Source organism: Myotis nattereri (genome assembly GCF_964212035.1).
Source record: "Myotis nattereri genome assembly, chromosome: 3".
In the NCBI taxonomy this organism is placed as follows: Eukaryota; Metazoa; Chordata; class Mammalia; order Chiroptera; family Vespertilionidae; genus Myotis; species Myotis nattereri.
In genome coordinates, this window is record NC_138077.1 from 133,672,804 (window position 1) to 133,694,597 (window position 21,794).

General features: G+C 45.9%; 1 protein-coding gene across 1 annotated transcript in view; it reads right to left on the reverse strand.

The window, feature by feature from the left end:
* Positions 1–16,451, reverse strand: part of GFOD1 (Gfo/Idh/MocA-like oxidoreductase domain containing 1) — a 110,730-nt gene extending 94,279 nt beyond the window's left edge. The window contains exon 1 of the mRNA XM_081085621.1: positions 14,457–16,451. Coding sequence (XP_080941747.1) covers positions 14,457–14,709 — 253 coding nt within the window. The 5' untranslated portion in view covers positions 14,710–16,451. The remainder of the gene's footprint in view (positions 1–14,456) is intronic.
* Between the last annotated feature and the right edge of the window lie 5,343 nt (positions 16,452–21,794).

Sequence of the window (21,794 nt, forward strand, 5' to 3'; positions counted from 1 at the left end):
GAACTCCAGTCGTGAGTGTTCACACAAATGGATACTGCTCTCACAATGTGAATGGGACTTGAAGGGAGGAGGGGGAGCAATAATAATTGGGAAAACAGTAATTGCCTATTCGCTGAGCCTTTCCCCTTGGATAAAGAGAAGGGGGAGCAGAGAGACGAGGAAGTCAGTGGGAGCCCTCCTTCCCCAGAGTCACACAGTGTTGGCAGCGGGGTAGAAAGCAGCCGTCCTGTGAAGTCGGTCGTCCCTCAGGAACCGGCTTGTGAGTGTCCGCTCAGGTTCTCAAGGGACTCAAAGGCCTGCCTCTAGTCCCCTCCCACCACTGCACTCCTTTGCTTCTGTGCTTTTGGCAAAAGGAAGGAAAGCCTTTCAGCTTTGCTGAGAGGGCTGAGGAAAAATCTCTTAGGAGCAAAAGCTGCTCTGGTGACTCAGCCTCATCCGTGCCATCTGCTACCTACAGTACCTGTGATGGTCCCAAGGTGGGCAGGAGTGTCATTAATTCCCAACGTGTAATGAGGATTTTAGGAAACTTCCCATACACATCTCCTTCTTATTAATCATAAAGTAATGACCATCCCTTGTTAAACCTGTACTAAACTCTTAGGACACACCAATATTCTAGCGTGTAGATGCCCTATCATCCTATAACTGAGAGAAAACAAAACATATCCGAAAGCCTGAAATTCTCAAAAACCCATGTTCAGATTGAGCATAAGTAACCACTATGCTCCCTGCTGAGTCTCCAGCCTCGAGATTAGTGCCATGAGATAGAACGTCCCGCGATGATGGGAATGCCCTGTGCTGCTCTGTCCAGCATGGCAGCCACCAGCCCGCCACACGGGACCTTTGAGCACTTGCAATGTGACTAGGGCTACTGAGAAACTGGGTTCTTTATTTTATTGTTTTAATTTATGTACCTTTAATGGCTACTGTATTGTAAAGCACAGATCTAGAGAGTACCTGGTATATAGCTGGTGCTCAATAAATATTTGCTCAAGGGAAGAATGAATGGATGGATAGTAGCCACTCACCATAATAAGTTCTGATTAAGCAGGATTCTCATGTTTATTGAGCTCTCACTCTAAACAAATCCCTGTTTAAGTCAGCAACCTTTGGAGCTAGGTACTTTCATTATCTCTGTTTTAAAAATAAAGAAACGAGGCTCAGAAAAGTAGAGAACCCACAGACATATAGAACATGGCAGGATTGAAGCCAGAATCCAAACCTAGGCAGCCTCTTAAAACTGGTCAACTTTTCCACTGATGAAAAAAGTGCCTCATTTTATTTTCTACAGAGTGACACCAAATTCAACAAGGAACTTTTCCTTTGGAATAGAGCAATAAAGATACACAGTGTGGGGGAGAAACCAAGATGGTGGCATAGGTTAACGCCGGAGATTGCTGCCTCAAACAACCACTTCAAAAAACAACTAAAAGACGGAATGGACATCATCCAGAACCACAGGAAGGCTGGCTGAGTGTAAATTCTACAACTAGGAGGAAAGAGAATATCATACCCAGACTCAGAGGAGGCACAGTGCTGAAGTGAAATACTCAGGTGCGGAGTGCGCGCGCGGAGCGGGCTGGCGGCTGAGGGCGCGGTTGTCTTTTCAATCGGGAGGGAGTCTCAGATTCTGAGCTCCAGATCCGGGCGAGTCTCTAGGGACCCAGACTCAAACGGGAGAAGCGGGACTGTCTGGCTTCGGTCGAAACTCGAAGGCAGCTTTCTCTCCGAGGTTTGCAGCAGTTGCTGGGACTCTGTGAGGCAGAGCCCCTAGGGACAGAACTGAGAGCAGCCATAACTGCTTGCTCCGCCCGCCCTGTAGATCCCCTGGGACCCGCCCCGCCCAAGCCCTGTGCAGAGCCATTTGCTGGATAGCCTCAGGCAAACGCTAGATTAGCACCGCCCTAGAGATCCAGCACAGAAGCTCTCCCACTGCAGACACAGCTGACTCTCATAGCCAGTTAGCCTGGAGGTCAAATCACCTCCCGGTATTGCCGACAACAATCAAGGCTTAACTACAACAAGACTGCGCACAAAGACCACTAGGGGGTGTACCAAGAAAAGATAAAAAAAATGCAGAGACAAAGCAACAGGACACAAATGTCAGAAATGGAAGATAGAGCTCAAAACCACACTTTTAAGGTCTCTCAAGAACTGTCTAGAAGCCGCCGATAAATGTAGTGAGATCCTCAAGAAATCTAATGAGACCCTTGATGTTGTGATAAAGAACCAACTAGAAATTAAGCATACACTGACTGAAATAAAGAATATTATACAGACACCCAACAGCAGACCAGAGGAGAGCAAGAATCAAGTCAAAGATTCAAAATGCGAAGAAGCAAAAAACACCCAACTGGAAAAGCAAAATGAAAAAAGAATCCGAAAATACGAAGATAGTATAAGGAGCCTCTGGGACAGCTTCAAGCGTACCAACATCAGAATTATAGGGGTGTCAGAAGATGAGAGAGAGCAAGATATTGAAAACCTATTTGAAGAAATAATGACAGAAAACTTCCCCCACCTGGTGAAAGAAACAGACTTACAGGTCCAGGAAGCGCAGAGAACCCCAAACAAAAGGAATCCAAAGAGGACCACACCAAGACACATCATAATTAAAATGCCAAGAGCAAAATACAAAGAGAGAATCTTAAAAGCAGCAAGAGAAAGAAACTCAGTTTCCTACAAGGGAATACCCATACGACTGTCAGCTGATTTCTCAACAGAAACTTTGCAGGCCAGAAGGGAATGGCAAGAAATATTCAAAGTGATGAATACTAAGAACCTACAACCAAGATTACTTTATCCAGCAAAGCTATCATTCAGAACTGAAGGTCAGATAAAGAGCTTCACAGATAAGGAAAAGCTAAAGGAGTTCATCACCACCAAACCAGTATTATATGAAATGCTGAAAGGTATCCTTTAAGAAGAGGAAGAAGAAGAAAAAGGTAAAGATACAAATTATGAACAACAAACATGCATCTATCAACAAGTGAATCTAAGAATCAAGTGAATAAATAATCTGGTGATCATAATAGAATCAGGGACATAGAAAGTGAATGGACTGACTATTCTTGGGGGGGGAAGGGGTGTGGGAGATGCGGGAAGAGACTGGACAAAAATCGTGCACCTATGGATGAGGACAGTGGGTGGGGAGTGAGGGCGGAGGGTGGGGCGGGAACTGGGAGGAGGGGAGTTATGGGGGGAAAAAAGAGGAACAAATGTAATAATCTGAACAATAAAGATTTAATTAAAAAAAAAAAAAGATACACAGTGTGTCTTGTCTGGGAGCTTTTAGAAGCCTACCCAGGCCTAGCCGGTTTGGCTCAGTGGATAGAGCCGTCGGCCTATAGACAGAAGGGTCCTAGGTTCAATTTCAGTCAAGGGCACATGCCCGGGTTGCAGGCTCCATCCCCAGTGGGGGGGCATGCAGGAGGCAGCCAATCAATGATTCTCTCTCATCATTGATGTTTCTATCTTCTCTCTCCCTCTCCCTTCCTCTCTGAAATCAATAAAAATGTATATATTAAAAATAAAAATATTTAGCAGCCTACCCAGTGCACTCACTCACTCATCATGCCGACGGACTATATGATGCCAAGTCAAGAACTATTTACTCCACCACCGTGACGTTTCCCTGAAACCACCTCCCAGGACAGCAGAGTACTCGGCAGCAGCCTCACAATCTCCACGAGCTGCCACCTCCTGCTGTTGAACGGCAGGTCCACATGTCCTGCGCTGAGTGTCCCTGTCCCAGGAGAGCCTTTCATCCAGCACTGACCCTTGGACCATTAGGGACTCAACTATGTAACAAAGGGACATGAGTTTCCACCACCATCCGGCACAAACACAAAACCAGGAACTGAGCGAGGCCAGCACACCCTCTCCTCAGCTGACCCTCCTCCCCACCATCGCCTGCCCCGGACCCGGACCTGTCGCACAGGGAGCTTTTGTCTTTACAATGTTACTTGTTGACTCAATTTTTGCAGCTCTTTTCACACCCTTTAAGGTGGCCACTTGTGCCCCTGTCAGTGGGGTTCTTTCCAGCAATTTTGCAAGCTTTCTCCTTTGCCTGCCCCAGAGCTGTGTCATCTGTCACAGTCACCCTGGGATCTGAGGGGAGAGAAAGAAGCAAGTGGAACTATGGCTGATGGGGGCATGGGGCAGGGAATTGCTGGGAAAATAATCTTTTAAAATTCTCAGTAAAAGAAAAAAGTTTACTTTTGTACATTCTTAAACCACTCTAACTTTGTCCAAAGTTGTTGACCATAGGAAACAGTTCTCCTGTGTTGCTACAGAACCAGATGGTTCCTTGAAGGCGATTTTACATCACAGAGCCTTCTATGTGCTCTTTCTCAATGTTTAAATTCTAACTCCTCTTCATCTAGTTTAAGTCCCACCTCCTCCAAAATGCTTCCTGGGCCATGCTAGCTCTTGGGAACTCCTCTGCGTCTAGTCCAGGCAGCACTATTCTCTGCAGGGCCACCTCCTCAGGGACCCATGCTGCCTCTCCTCACAGGTCCCGCACATTTTATCTCTAACCTCAAACTCAAGTTCCCCACTTGCAAAACAAAAGCTCAGCAGCGACTAGATCCAGCCCTTCTGGAAGGCAGCTTAGCAACAACTCACCACCCATTAGACGAAGCCCTCGCTCTGCTGCAAGGCCCCCGTTCACACACAGATCACGCCTATAAGGGGAATTCTGTTCAAACCCTTTCTCTATTTTGTCCCTTTGTTTTAGTACCCTTTGTTGGTTGGCACTGGAAGTTACCCAGGTGGTTGACCCTTAATCCAATACTGATATTTTTGGGTTACCCAACTGTCTTAAGCAAACACTTCCTGGATTGCAGTATAACGATTCATTCTGTAGTTAATCATATATTTCATTGCATTGTTGTTGTGTTGTTGCAGGCTTATCTTCTCTGAAGGACAAAAATCATATCTTACTCTGTGGGGTATTTCCCACCATAGCTAAGACAGTGCTACAGCATTCAAAGGCTTTATTAAATAAAAATAAGTGGGGGGAAAAGAGAAACACTGTCCAGACACTGTGCAAAACAAGTGACTGAAAGACCCTGGAGCATGCCCGGTAATCTTCAAATTGGAAATTTCCCTCAAAGAATCTTCCGTGCATTGTCAGGACCCCAGGCAATGCTGGGGCCCATCATGAGCATCCGCTCACATGGCTGTCTTGCTCTTCTAGATAATGAACCATTTCAATGAATATCTGGCAAAGCTAATTTCATTTGGCTTGGGGGATTATTTCAACTGTATCTGGTTCCAAAATCAAAAATAAAGGGAAGCATTTTAAAACCAAAAAATTCTACCCCTGACTTAACAACTTAACAAAATCACAAAACCAATGCATACAACTCAATGAGAAGACAAACCACCCAATTTAAAAACGGTCAAGAGATTTGAATAGACATTTCACCAAACGTACACGACTGGCTAATAAGCACCTGGCTAATGATGCTCAACATCATTAATTGTTAGGGAAATGCAAATCAAAATCAGAAGGAGATACCACTACACACTAAGTAGACTGGCTATAATAAAAAAGACTGACAATACCAAGTGTCGGTAATAATGTAGATAAATTAGAATTCTCATGCATAGGTGGTTTGACTATAAAATGGGCAGCTGCTTTGGAAAACAGTTTGGCAGTTTCTTATACAATTAAATCTATACAGACCTTACAACCCAGCAATGTTAGTCCTAGATAACTATACAAGAAAAATTAAAACACGGGTCTACAAAAAGACTTGTATGCAAATGTTCACAGCAGCATTATTCATAATAGCAAAAAACTGAAAACAATACAAACATCCATCAAATGGTGAATGGATAAATAAAATATGGTATATCCATACAATGGAATCTTGGAATATTACTCAGCGATAAAAAAGGAATAAGCTTATGATACATGAAACAACATGGATGAACATCAAAAACAGGCTAAGTGAAAGATGCCAGACACAAAAGACTTATGATTTCACTTATATAAAATTTCTAAGAAAGGCAGAGACAGAAAACAGATCCATAGTTGCCTGGGGCTAGAGGTAAGAATGGGAATTGGCTGCCAACAGGCATGAGGAAACTTTTTGGGACATTGGAAGTGTTCTAAAACTTTTTGTATAGTTAGCTGCACAACTATATAGATTTACTAAAAAGCCACTAAATCACTTGGTAAACTTTATATATATAAAGTATATCCCAATAAAGCTATTTTTTAAAAGCACTGTTAAAGTTGCAAACAAACTTAATTTGGTGCTTCAAAATTCTGCAGCTTCCGTTTCTGGATATTATGGTAATAGATCATCTCAATACCATAAGATCTATTACATTTGGAAATTAGAAACTTAAAAAAAAACATATCACCCATATAATTTTAATGTAAAGTTATTTTTAATGCTCTACGGGCCATTAACAATTCTTAAAGAAAGTCTAAACCCTAAGGCATTCCAGACTTGCCCAAACTTGAGTGGCCAGCTCCCCAAAGCCCTGCTGACAAGTGTAGAACTGCTCAGGGTGAAGGGTCATTACGGCTCTCAGCAGTGAGGATGTGGAAGCCTTTATCCCAGCATTCTTTTGGCTTGAGTCTAAATCAGAAAGCACTTCTGCCTTCAAGGTCTTCCTGCATAGAGGACAATGCTCAGAGATGCTTTCCTAAAGGTGAATGCCCACCCCCACCAGCTGAACTCACTGGAACAGTTTCTCCACCGACAAGTCTTTCCAGCCTTACACTTGTGTGACACACCTGCCAGCTATCTCATCACCCAGCTTGTCTAGCCAGGTGGCCTTGGTCTAACCAAAATTTGTATCCGTCAGAGATCTCCAGAGAAGCAGAACCAATTGGATGTGTGTGTGTATATATATATGAAGAGAGATAGACAGAGAAGTTGATTTTTAAGGAATTGGTTCATGCAATTATGGAAACTGACAAGTCCAAAATTTGCAGGGAAGAACAGCAGGCTGGAGACCTAGGAAAGAACTGATGCCGTACTTCCAGTGCAAAGGCAATCTGAAGGCTGAAATCCTTCTTTCTCCAGGGAGCCTTTTCCTAATTCCTGCTCCTTCCAGGCCTTGTGCTGAGACTTGAGCACAAAGGTCTATGCCTCATCTCGGTCCCCTGCTGGCACACACCATGCAGTGGGTGCTCGGTAAAGGCTTATAAAGCCAATAGGTAACCACAAAACTCCCTGTTTCTCTACTTTCCCATCACATACTTTAAAAATACATACATCCTAAATTTACTAATAAAAGCTATGACAAATGATTGCATCATTCCACTGTTTTACTGTGGCCATTATAAAAGCAGCAAAATACCAAACGTGTATTTTATAAAGTGGATAAAGAACCTATGTAATCAAGAAATATCTACATTTGCAAAATCTTCACCTAAGTCTGTGTTCCAATAATCAGCACGTTTGTGGAGTGTGGCCCAGCGGGGAATGACCACTCTTAATCCCTCTATCCTACATTAATGGTTTCCTTGGCATTTTGTGATAAACCCCCCATATTTTGAGATAACCTCCAAAAAGACTCAGCCAGAAACAGGCATCAGGCGCACACAGGGACAACTGGGATTGGGGGACAGGGGCAGGGTGGCACTTTCAGGTGGTTGAATGGGTGTTTGTCTTTGGGAGCTATGTGTGGGCAGTGTTCTCTCCACCACATGGGCCCTTGAAGCAGGGGAGGCTGGTCTAAAGAGGGATAATGATAAAGCCGACACATGAAGACACGCAGAACACAGAACGGTCACATTCCCAGAGTTCATGGTTTCCATGTACCTAGTGAGGCCCAGTTACATCCCTGCCCCTGAGTTCCAGGAGATGGCCCCACATCTTCTCACAGTAATAAATCTTCATAGGAGCATGGTGAGTTGCTGGTAACCCATCAGCACCTTCTAGACCACATATCTGTGAAGCAAATACTGGATTCTGAGCTAAGACAACCTTTGACACTTAGCTTATGCGCATTCCCTTTTAAAAATAACAAAACTTGCCCTAACCGGTTTGGCTCAGTGGACAGAGTGTCAGCCTGCGGACTCAAGAGTCCCAGGTTCGATTCCGGTCAAGGGCATGTACCTTGGTTGCGGGCACATCCCCAGTAGGGAGTGTGCAGGAGGCAGCTGATCGATGTTTCTCTCTCATCGATGTTTCTGACTCTCTATCCCTCTCCCTTCCTCTCTGTAAAAAAATCAATAAAATATATTTTAAAAAATAGGAAAACTTTCAACTGTATTTTCTGAATCTATCAGGAGGGACTCATCTCTTCTGAAAATTAGAAAAAAAATATGTTCAAAAGCACTACTTGAAATAGGCTAAAGCATTGATCACATTGGGGAGAAGTAAAACTAATGTTTATTGAACTTATGCAGATAACTAAAGGGGCATGGCTGGTCTCTACATACCCTCACCCATTTTAATTGTCACACCAACCCTATAAGATAGGGTCTTTAACTCCATCATACTGATGAGAAAACAGGCTCAGGAAGGATGTTTACCTCTCCCAATGTCACACAGTTGTCACCTGCCAACCTTTCCTTTCATTGGTTAGTCTTATGATTCACAACACCTTATACAATGAGGCTCTTTGCCAGGCCACAATTATCCTGAATCAAAATATATAACTAATTGCCTGTATGTAACCCTTAACCAGTTAACTACCACGATATTTTGAATTTAATTTAAAAAGGTCCACCACTTGCGTCTATAGACACTTATGGCATATAAATGGTTAAAACACGCTATTTACTTCCACTTTTTTTTTTTTTTGGTTCGTCCAGTTTCAGGTATCAAAATGTCCAACTTCTTCATTTGGCTTCATCTCACTTCAGTTTAAACTTCTGCACAACTGTACATTTTCAAAGCCAGGCACCATCAACAAAAATTATCATTCAGCTGCACCTAATTTCAATTAGATGTGATGAGGGTGGTGAAGCTTCCCTTTTCCTAACAGTAAATAGAGTCTTTCTTTCATTTACATAATGCCTTGGGGCTTCCTCAACTCTGCAACAAATCATCAGACCAAAATCATTTCCCTCAGTGCTCAGGGGCAGAAATCGCCTTGCCCACACAGTCTTCAGATAGAAAGAGCTCAAGAAGAGACTTCAAGGAAGAACCAGAAATGCAGGGTTTGCTGGGATTTCAGAAGGGTTACTCTCAAGTTCAAATGCGCCGTTTTATTATCTAACTGCAGCCGTATCTCTGCTCCTGTGGCAACCATGACCAGAGGGGCCCTGACTCAACCCAGTTTCCTCCTGCTCTCTCACCCCTGTTCCAGCGGCCCTCCTCAACCTTGAGCAATTGCTGACACTGTGAAGTAGGGCAAGAAAGGGTGTACTACTCCAGGTCCTCAGCTGATGGTGCCAAACAGGTTGGGGCAAGATCAATGTGCGGCCATATCAAAGCTCTGCGAAACCCTAAGCCTTATTCTCCCTCCCAAAGGAGCCTTCCATCCCACGGAGAGGCTTCCCCGAGAGCCTCTGCATTACTGTCTCCAAATATCAGGGCAGAGACCATGAAAACAGATGTGATCACATTACACACAAAGACAAGAGGCATTTTAGCACGGTTCCCCTGCCAGGTTCATTACTCACAGTAGAGAACTTCTTTTTCGAGAGGCGGAGAGCCAGCACATCTCTGTCTGGCTGGTGCAGCCTCCACATCGCCTGCGAGCTGGAGAGAAATTCTGAATCTCAGGTCCCACCTGGAATCTGCTCAACCTTTTGATAAGATCTCCAGGTGCTGTGACTGCATGTTAATGTTTGAGAGGCACTGGGCTATTGCATGCAGAACAAAAATGTTATGTACTGACTGACACATCCTGTTTAAAACCTTTTACCTTCCCCAAGCATTCACTCAATGAAAAGGCATTCACCTGTCACTCAGCAAATATTTATGGAGTGTCTACGAGGTGACTGACTCAGTGCCCGGCACTGTCTGGGGAGATAAGGTCTCCCTGGTGAGCAAAGCAGACAAAGGCTCTACGTCACAGTACTTACGTTTTAGTTGGGGAGACAAATGGCAAGTAAGAGAAGAAGCAAACAAATGAAAGAGATCTTCACAAACTGTGATAGTGTCACCAGGAAGATAAAGAGGATGACAGAGGTATAAGTGACAGGTGGGGCGGAAAGATTTGGAAGGGGAGGATCCAGAAGAGCCTCTCTCCCAATAGAACATCTAAGCTGAAACTTGAAAGTGAGAATATGTGAAGGAGAAGCTTCAAAGGAGTGAGGGAGAACCTCCCAGACATGGGGATGAGCCGGTTTGTAAAGGCCCAGGGCTGGGAAAGGAGTTGGCATGTTTAAGGAACAAAAACAGGACAAAGTACCTGGAGGGTAGTGAGCCTGGGAGAATGTACTGTTGCCAAAGAGGAGGGAAAGAATACTAGGTAGGGCCATTTCAGACCAAGTAAGTCTGACAAAGAACTTGAATGTTGCTCCAAGTGCTACAGAAGCCACTGAAAGGTTCAGAACAGGGAATGATGCAGTGTCCTCCATTTGGTGTTCTAAAGAGAACAACCTGATTAAGAAACAAGAGTGAACATGAGGAGGCAGTTGGGCGGCTCACTGCATCGTCTAGGTGGAGTAGCCCACTGCAGGAGGACAAACCGAGACATGTTTTGACTGACCCCAAAGGCTGGCTGGGGAGCTGTGATGGACCCTGCACACCAGGCAGCTCTGGATACAAAGGTGAGGCACCAGGCAGTCAAGGGGCTTGAGGAGAGAGGCACACAAGGAAGTCTGAGATAGCTGTGTCATCTCAGGTGCCCCCTCATTTGGCACTGTCTTTGTTAAATGCAATGAGCACATGCTTTTTGACCAGCAGTTCACATGTCTTTCCTACAAGTGGATTGGTGTGCGTTCATTACGATGTTTGTATAAGCAGAAGATTAGAAATAATGTTGAGTAATAGAGAAATGGTTAAATAAACATTGATTTAGCCATACAATAAAATATTATGCAGCCAAACTCACATTCTGAGTTTTTTTATGTACTTATCTATCTATATAAAAGTCTAAGCAGCCGTTATGACCGGTAGCTATGATGCGCACTGACCACTAGGGGGCAGATGCTCAACGCAGGAGCTGCCCCCTGGTGGTCAGTGCGCTCCCACAGCCAACCTCCCGCTGTCCCTCCCCCTGGCCAGCTGGCCCTGATGGCCCTGATCGGGACTGGGCGAGACGGCCTGATTGGCCCTGATCGCCAGCCAGGCCGAGGGACCCCACCTGTGCATAAATTCATGTACTGGGCCTCTCATTGGTTGATTCTTGTATGTGCCCTAACTGGGGATCGAACTGGCAACCTTGGTGTATGGAGACAATGCTCTAGCCAATTGAGCTACCCAGCCAGGCCGGGTCCACAGTTCTTCAAGATAATTCTGGCAGCAGGGTGGAAAGTGGACAGAGGCACGGGTAGGGAGGAGCCAACTGGAACCTAATTCACAAACTAGTTAAGGGCCTAGTTCCTTTTATGGAAGAAGCAATGATGCAGAAGAGGGAACAGAGACAAGAGGGATTAAGGAGTTGGCATCAACCAGATTTAGGAATTGATTCCATGGTGGGGGCGAGGGGAGGTAACAGGAGTAGAGGATAACTCCAAAAATCTCACTTGGCTACCGTTAACTAAGAGAAGAAACTGAGGGAAAGGAGCAAGTTTGGGGATAGGAGAGGAAGAAATAAGTTCCAGAGGAGGCAGAGTGATGGGTTCAAATCTCTAGGTACATGTAATTGAGCAGTTCGACTTAAGTCTCTGTATTTTAGTTGCTTCATTTGTAAAATGGAGCTAATATCTATCTGAGAGGATTACTTTAATCATGCAAAGAAATGTTTTATATACAGGACCTACCACATTGCCTGGCCCATAGTAGCTACTTAACAAGCCCTGGACATGGTAGAAATTATACATTATAGAAAAGTCTCTACAACAGAGAAATGCCTACTTCACTAAGATAGAGATTTCAAGGAAATTTTTTAAAATTAAATAATGTTGTTATTCAATTGATTCCAAGCTTTATTCATCTAGGATATCTAGACCAACCCCTCTCCTTGACAATTCTGGATATAGACAACAGATCTCTCACCATTGCTGCCCATGCTTTTGCCAAACAGACAATTCACCAAGACTAGTCAAGATTGGCTTGTTTCAGTCCAGACAAACTCTAGCATCTATTAACCCCCAACAGCCAGACCACTGTATAACTGTTCGGGGGTTTTCACTTCCTGTGTTGCCTGTGAGAAACCTCTCACCGTGACATCAAAGCAAACCCGGACTACTACCCCGCCTGGTACTCGCAAGCACAACTCAAAGGAGAGTGACCTCCAGGGAATTTCCCATGAAGATGAAGTCTGGAAAGAGACTAAACTCGTCCCTCTAAATCCGATGCCTCCCCAATTCTATGATCACAGATGACTTCAAATTACCTGCAAACTCAGAAATTTGTTTTAAAAAAGCCTATGACTTGCCATGAAGACATGATCAAAGCCCTGTTCCGTAGCATGAGTATTAAACCAAGTCTACTAGTATTTCCTGTGCCTCTTATGCTTGGTTTTGAAGATGTTCCTCACAATAGTCTTGTCAAGAAAAAAAAAAATCATAGGGACTTTTGAAAATAAATATCTAGAAATATATAATTTGTGCTTCTCTTGAAACCAGTACCCCCCCCACTCATGACCTAAGTACCCCCACTCATGACGGTCAGAAAACAGAAACGTCCTTGTTCCCCAAATTGCCACTGTCCTAGAGACAAGCTCTAGGGCTGCTCCCTAGGTCTGACCTGCAGGGCTGTGCTGCCCTAGAGGGAAAAGTGATGTCAAACATGATCTTTCTGATATGACCAGTCATATGCCCTCTAGGAGACATGGGGCTCAATATGGACCTGTTTTATACTAATTGCCCAAACAGATTTATATTATAGGATGGCTATAATCTATTTGATATGCATAGACCCACTGTAAGCACAGAGGTTAACTACCCAACACATACATTATATGAAACAGAAACAAAATATTAGCCAAAATCCAGTGACATTCAATTCAAGGCCAAAGAAACCAAGCAACAAAGGTCAGAAGCTTAATAAAAGTAACCTGAAAACTGACAGCCTTGGGCAGCCTATTATAGCAGATGTCCCATGTGAATTAATAGAAGAATGGCCTGATAAGAATGGTGTTTTAGGGAGATTTCTACATTCTGGTCATAGGTCTCTGAAGACAGAATTAAAATATATGTTTCACCTACCCCAAACCCACACCTGTTTTTAAAAATAAAACATTCTGTCCAAGATTACATAAATTACCATTGGTTTCTGGGTGCCTTCCCAAATCTCCCTGTGTAATTTTTCTCTCATGTGACATCCTGTGCTTTGTCTCTTTCCTGGCTAATAAAATTCCGACACTTTTCCTGGGAGAGTGAGGACAAGCTCCCTGCGATTGTCTTAGGTCTGAGTGAGAACTGCTCATGGACAAAACAGTTGTTCCTCTGGGGATGGCAGGCAGGCTGGTACCATACTCTGAGATTGTTCAGACTGCCTGGGTTAGGCGGGGGGACCGGCTGGTGAGGGGCGGTGAGCTCATGCCCAACCCGCTTGTCAACACCAGCCCTGACGGGAATTCAGGAGGGATGACTGCTTGCCTCCTCGTGAAATCGGCTGCGTGGGGCCTTTTCCCACACAAAGCCTCTGTGCCTCTGGAACTACCGCGCTCATGCCCTAAAAGCTGAAGGTCTATGACTCCTAATCTGCGCAGACTATTCTGGGGTGCAGCACTCGAAAGTTAAAACTCTCTGGTTTTATCCAACCAGTCTGTACTAACCTATGAACCTCCCAGATTCATAAGACGTCCCAGGAGATACCCCAAAACCCTGACATCCAACCACTCCCGCTATCCTTGCTTTCAGCGAAGATGCGATAATTGTCAGACGTCTAATTTCACACTAAACTAACTCATAGCGGAAAGTAGCAAACTACCCCTAGCAGGGAGCCACAGCTGCTAATCGTCAGGTCTACCGCCCCCAGGGAAACCAGAAAGGTGTGTGGGGCCCTTTATTCAGCCTTCTGGGGCGCGCACTCGCCTCTCGCAGGCGCGCACGCACATACTCCGGCACTGCACACACGGCTGGGGGCTTCGTTTTCTCTCCCTCAGAGCAGCCATCCACAGTCCTCAACAGCTGATGCGCCTTCATCCCCATCCGCGGAGCAGGCGCCTCCTCCAGCCTCCGCGCCGCACACGTGGGGAAGCGCGTCCAGGTGGAGCCAGAAGGGCGGAGGGAAGCAAAGAGGCTTTGAGGGCCAGGGGTGAGGAAGGAGGGCGCTGCGAACGGAATGTGGGGTCTCAGGCCCTCGGGTCAGCGTAGATGCCTTGTAAGCTTCTGAGAGGAAGAGAGGGAGAGAGGAGAAAAAGCAGCGGGAAAGGCGAGGAGAGGAGGCAGGAGAGGAGGTGGGGGAGGGGCCACTCACCCAGGGTTTTGACAGCGATCTGCCTGGTGAGGGGCGGCGGCAGGTTGATGCACACTAAGTCCACGTCCTGATGCAGCAGCACCTCGTCAATGCGACTCGTATAGAAGGGAACGCTCATCTCTTTGGCCAGCTCCTCCGCTTCCTCCTGTGTGCGGCCCCACAGCGCCTTCACCGCGAAACCCTCGTCTTTCAGCAGAGGGATGATGACTCGGGCGGTGAGGTTGGTGCCGAACACGCCCACCCCGGGAAGCATGGCTGCTCAGGTCCACCTGGTTCTGCTTTAGCTTGGCTGTCCAGTCCAACACGCGGGCACACACCCCTCTAGCCAGTCCCGCACCCGGCTCTCCACGGCGCGCCAGCCGCCGTGCCCTGGGCAAGGCGCCCGGGTGCCGAGAGCACACCCAGCTGCAGGGCAGAGCAGTCTCGGGGCGCTTCAGTGCAGTGACTGCTGCAGTGTCCGCCACGCGGGGCTCCCGTCCTTCCCGGAGGCGGCGGCAGAGACCCACCCAGGGCGCCCGAGGCTTCGAAGCACCGTGGAACCTCGGCTCAAGCGGCACCTCCGCCGCAGCGCCAGCCGGCTCCGTGCGCCCCACGGAGGCCGCTCCATGGCCGGCTCATCCCCGCACACACGCTGCTGCAGCCCGGGACTGACTCTCTCCCGCGTCTTTTCCGCAGCCGGCGAGTAGCGCACGCACAAGCCTCTACACGCTGCCAGCGCCCGGAACGGCTGGGCTGCGGGGTCCCTTTTCTCCCCCGCCCTCCGCCTAGAATGAAATAATTCAGCGGCCGCCAGGAGGCCGGTAAGCACGAGGCTCCCAGATCGTGGGGCGCGGATCTTAAACTGCAGCGCGGCGCTGGCAAAGGCAGAGGCCACGACCCGGCGCCAGCCTTCTCATTCTGCTGCCATGTTCGCTCGCAGCGCGGCTCGGACGGCCCGGGCCCTGGCCGGCTAGGCTCCGGGATCCCGCGGGGACGAGGGCGGAGTTGGGGAGTTTGGCTGTCAGTGGCCGGGTGTTCCTGCACCGCCCCCGCCGCTGCGCCGCGCGCCATTGGCCGCCGCGCGCGGCCCCCGCCCCGCCGCCGCCGCGGGCTTCGGGTGCGCGCAGCGCCGGGCCCGGGAACCCTGCCCAGCTCCTCCCTGGCCCCGCCTTACTCGCCTCCGGCCCCTTGGTTTCTTCCTTTCTTTGCCCTCCACCACCTCCTTCCCCTCCTCGCCTCTTTCCAAACCCCGCCCCAAGCAAGCTAATAAATTTATCAAGACTGGGCGCGTCCGCACCGACGCTCCGCGGGTCGCAGAAAAGACCGCCGCTGGTTCCTGCCGGAGGAGGCCAGGGCATCCAAGGTGGTGTGAGCAGCGGGTAATGACAGCCTCTGTTCCGGGAGCTTTCTCTGCGTGCGGGGAACCGTGCAGGGAAGCTTTCCAGGCATTCCCCTCCAAACCTCTCACCATTTAACCGATGATGTAACAGTCTTGGGAAGGTTTAGTGACTTGGACAAGGTCACACACAACAGGTAAGCAACTGGCCTGGGATTAGAATCCAGGCTCCAGAGGAGCGGAGAACTGGAGAGTTCTCTCCTTCTAAAAAAGCCTGCTCCAGTGGTGCGCCACCCCTCTGTTCGCGCACTCCTGGCCCAGCCGCCCTCCATCCAATCTATAGCTCCACAAGCTCCGCTTTCTTCCCGAGGCCGCCCCCCCCCCCCCCCCCCCCCCCGGCTATTCACTTGTACTCAGTGGCCACTACGGGGCAGGGGTCCCGGAAGCGGCTGCCGCACATTTGTGTCTGCGTCTCTGTTTAGAGACCTAGGAGTCACTCTGACCAGATGCCACACTAGACTCCACCCCCTTCCTAGTACCCGTTTTTTTTTTTTTCTTCTTGGTTCCTTGCCAAAGTCCCCCCTGCACATGTCTGGTTTCCCGCCATTTTCTCAGCCCTTATCTCACTGCCTGCCTGACATGTAGTAGACAATAAACATTTGCTAAATAAATGAATGCATATTCATTGAATGCCTGCTTTGTGTCCACTTGGTGCTGGGAGGGGGACCCAAAAGTGAAAGGCGGGGGACCTGGAGTCCTGTAATGTTCTCTCTTCACCACTCAGCTCAGTATGGTACATGGTCTGCTTCAAATCATGAGTGGAAAACGTGATAAGTACTTGCAAGCCTTTAAAATAACTTGTAGCAACTTGCATGAGGCAGGGCAGGCACATGGAGAGAGCAAAACACTAAATAAAAAAAAAAGCTTGTGTGTGGCAATGTGGGGAGGAGGCTGACCTCAGGCATGAGAAGAAAGGCACAGAAGACAGTCTGTGCTCTGGGTGGCTACCAGCGGCTTGGGGAGCTCTGAGACCAAAGGAGGTGTTGCCACCAACACCGACAGGCTTCTTTTGAGCAGTTTGCAACAAAGCAAGCAGGAATGCCTATTGGGGCAGGGCTGCAGGCAGTCGAGTTACACACGGGCACCTCCTCAACACACAAGAGGCAGGATCACATGTCAGCGATGACGCTGCTCACAGGGCCCAGGGAATGCGGAGCTTGGCATTGAGGTTGGAAGCAGAGCCAGAGCACCAGCGTTGACTCCTGGCTCTGCCATCTAGTAGCTGTGGGACCTTAAGTTTCTTCACCTCCCTGTGCCACAGTTTCACCTGTAAAATCGGGTAATGATGGTCTACACCCCAAATGATTTTAGAGAATTATGTGGGTTAATTTTTATAACGACCTTAGAAGGGTCTGGCACATAGTAAACACTACATAAGTGTTAAATAAGCGTGGAGAGCAGGTCTGTTACCAACATCATTTCTTGATCTGGGGACAGTTGTAGAAGGCCAGCAATATCTAGCCTATAAGAGGGAGTTTTGTGTTCTTTTAAAGGGAACCCTACTCCTAGCATCTGCCCCCTCGTGGTCAATGCATGTCATAGCTACCAGTCGGACAGTCCAATGGTTGCTTATCCTTTTATATATATATAGACTAATGGCCCCGTGCACAAAATTTGTGCACATTAAAAGGGAATTAATTAGAGGAAATATTTTAATATTGCTATTTGCCCTTTCTCTATAATAGAAGTGTGAGAGATGAAAGGAAATTAGTAAAATTATATGAAAATAATATATAAATTTATTAATAAATAAACAGTAACAAAAGGATATAACAACAGAGGCATGATATAAAAACAACAGTGATGCAAACAATGACTGATAAAGTGATTAAACTTATTCTAATATCACCCTATACACCACATTAAGAGTGAAAACACTTTCAGAGTGCTTGACTAATTTCCCTTGTGCTGAAGTATTTAGAACTTTAACTTTAATGTCACATCTCTTCGAACTCAAGAGAAAGCAACATATAACTGACCATGTGTGAAAACGGGTCCAGGTAGGAATATGTTTACTCTGTCTAGAGTTTGTCCTTGTGATTTATTAATAGTCATCGCAAATGCTGGCATCACGGGAAACTGTTGTCAAATTAATTTAAATGGGAGACCAGTGTCAGATGGGGACAAATCAATTCTTGGAATCAGAATAATCTCTCCCTCTGCAGATCCTGTTAATACTTCAGCTTTGATAATGTTAGGCCATAATCTTTTGATAATAAATCTGGTACCAATACAAAGATCCCATTTACTATTAAGATTTCTCAATAGCATGATGACTGCACCCACTTTCAATTTTAATTTATGACACGGCATTCCCAAAGGAGTAATACTATTAAGAAATTCGATGGGAAAATTTTCCTTTTCAGCATCATCAGTTGAGTCGATGGAATCATCACTCAAACATGTGTGAAAATCTCCATCGAGTATATCCAATATGTCTTCATTTAATTTTTGAGCGTGCTCATTTTTTGGACAAAGAATCGCATGTTTAGATATATTTTTAATATTATCTATAGATATACTATTTCCAAAGGTAGCTTCAATAATAGCTCCATTACAAATCATTTCATGGGGGATTTCAATAATATCCATTCCTAAATGAAAACTGCTATCAAGTTTGCCATCTCCAAGTTTTACTAACCATCCACTATAAGCAGAGTCCTCTGATCTCATATTTGTTGTAAGAGACAGCTTTCTGAAACATCCCCAAACATTACAGTACTTTAAACTCGTTTGTACTATGGCCAACCGCATAGCATGAGATACAATACTGAGACATTGTCAAAAATCCCCTCCAAGAAGGAGAACTTTCCCACCAAATACAACATTCAAATTCATAATTTCTCTTAGTAATCTGTCTATGGCGTTTATAGCATGACTGGATGCCATGGTGCATTCATCAATAATGAGAAGTTGGACCTTTTTAATAGTTTTAGCAACTTCACTGTTTATATCGAGTCTAGAAATTGAAGTTTCATTTAATGGTATTGGTAATTTATAATGGGAATGAAAGGTCCTTCCACCAAGAGGTAAATTTGCAGCAATTCCTGTAGATGCTGTGGGTAAAACAGTACCACCACGACCTCTAATATAATGTATTAAAACTTTATAAAGATATGCCTCCATGCTCCGAGGGCCAGTTCCTGCCTCAAACCTCACCCTCTCGGGAAACAGCTCGGAGAGGGAGCAGCCCTTGGCAAGGTGACCCAGGACTCAGTGTGTCCATGCTCCGAGGGCTGGTTCCTACCTCAAACCTCGCCTTCACAAGAAACAGCTCAGGGAGGTCACAGCTGTTGCCAAGGCAACCACTGCAGGACTGACTTCCTTCAGGTTGGTCGAGCCTCAGACATGACGGGCATTACACCCAGGGTTTTTATATAAATAGGTGCCTGTTATTTCTCATCCATTTGCCTTAACAGATTATAAACTCACTAACATCAAAGTGTGTGTGTCTTGTTCACTTCTGAATCCCCCGAGCTTAAAATAGTATTCAGCACATGCTGGATGCTCAATCTATATGTGTTCTTCTAATAACCGTGTATTACTATGAGAATTGTATGAATTAGTATTTATAAATTCCTTAAAACTCTGCCAAGTGCCATGTGAAAGAAAAGTTTAGGGCCTGGGAAGCAGGGCTAAGTATGACAGAGCCCCTGACCTCAGGTTGCTTCTACCTGATGGCATATTGTTTGGGTACTTGAGTTGACAATACAGAGTGGCAAATACCAGAGTGGGGGCCTGCAGGGGAAGATTTGGGAGCAGAGGAAGGCTTTGAAATCAGTACAGGAAGCTTTTAAAGACTTGCAGAGAGAGGAGTGGGCTGGATCCAGGTTTTGAAAGACTTGCTGAAGTTAGCTAGAAGAAAGAGGGGAGAATATTTTAGACAGAAGGAAGCTAAAAACAGGCTAATCTAAAGTGGAAGGTGTATGTGGAGGAGGCCAGGACGTGATAGGGAACCCCTGAAAGACTAACAGTAGGCAGTGAACAATCAGATCAGCATGTTGGGACCATCACTCAGGCTGCATTATGGAGGGTGTATTGCAAGAGCAAATTCGGCCCAGTCCTGTAAGGAGGCCACTGCAATAACCTAAGAGCAAAGGAAGGAGGATTGAACAAAGGCAGCAGGCATGGGGATGAAGATGCCAGGACAGGTATTTGAGATAATACAGGGCACTTGGTGCTATAACAAGAAGATGAAATTTCCCTGGCTTGGTAGTTCATTGGATGTGGCTCATTTTCCCTCCATCCAACCACTTCTATTTGCATTTGGGTGAAGACTTTATGCCTGTTTTAATGTCATTGAAGATAATAATAAAAGGGTAATATGCAAATTGACGGAATGGCAGAACAACCAGTCACTCTGATGAGCACTGACCACAGGGAGGAGACGCTCAATGCAGGAGCTGCCCCCTGGTGGTCAGTGTGCTCCCACAGGGGTTGCACCACTCAGCCACAAGCTGGGGTGATGGCTGGCGAGCACTGCGGCCCGCCTCCATGACAGCGCTAAGGATGTCCAACTGACTGCTCCATGGGAAGCAGGCCTAAGCTGTCAGTCAGACATCCTCCAAGGGTTCCCAGACTGCGAAAGATCATAGGCCAGGCTGAGGGACTCCCACCCCCGAGTGCATGAATTGGATTGAAGTGAATGTCGTGCACCAGGCCTCTAGTTGAAGATAATTGTCATATGACTCTAAAAAGAACATTCTAAACCTTTTAAAAATAAAAATAGGAAGGATTCATTTTTTTATTCATAGCTTTATGATGATGGTACAATGGAATTTCTTCTCATAGTCATTTAGTTTAATGATGATTTAAAATATTTTTATTGTAAAAGTCACTTATACATATTACAGAAGTTTCAGAAAATAAGTTGCCTTCTACCTTAATCTCTCCATTCTTACATAGCCACTGTAAATAATTTGGTTTATTTGCTTCCATAATTTTGGAAATATTTTAATGAAAAATAAAAGGGGAAGTCTTGCTATTTAGTTAGATTTGTTTATAGATCATTTTAATACAAATTAGAAACAGGCTTTAGTTATTTTTAGCTGAATATAAATACACAATATCCTTATAAATATTAATAGTTGTGGAATGAAATATTCTTGGTCTTTTTTGAAATACAGCTTTGCCAAGTTAAAAAACTTGTATAGTTATGACTACTGAAGACCCTAGAGCAGTTCTATTGAACAGTTCTAATATGCATAGTGCTGAAATTTATTCTCGAACTGGTTTTCATTAACAGAGTTTTAAAAAGTACCCATTAATCATTATCCTTTCAAAACAACAAGGGGTTTTCTTGTTGTTAATAATAGTTACCGTGTCTTGTGTGCTTGCTACAGATGACGCACTAAGCTAAGCATTTTGTCTGCATTTCCTCCACAGCTCTTTCCGACACGTGCAATCAACCTCATTATTACAAATAAAGAAACTGCTACAGAAAAAAGTTAACTTGCCTGAGGTTGGTCATACAGGCAAGAATTTGAGTGAAATCACCTGACTCCAAAATCAGAGTATGTAACCACTGAGGCTGCTGCCCTTGAAGTTGTTTTAGATACCACAGCCCTGATTTGCCCCGACAGCCGGGCACTTGGCCCCCTGGAGAAGAGAAGCACACTTGGTTTCTCTTCTATGTCCTTCTCCCCCTCCCTGAACAAAGGTCAACTGCCTCCCTTGGGAGGGGGTTACCGGTGCTGCCATCCAGTCAGGAAAAGGCTGCTCCTGGGGGACATGGGCATGGATGGGACCGTATTGCCACCACTCTCTCCCTGGATGCCGACAGTAATTTCCTAACAGTACTCAGCAGAGCTTTTAAAAGCCTTGCTGTGGCTCAGTGGTTGAGCATCGACCTATGAACCAGGAGGTCACCGCTCTATTCCTGGTCAGGGCACATGCCTGAGTTGCAGGCTCGATTGGATTCTTTAACTTGGGATATTATCTGATTAGATCACATTGGATTGAAG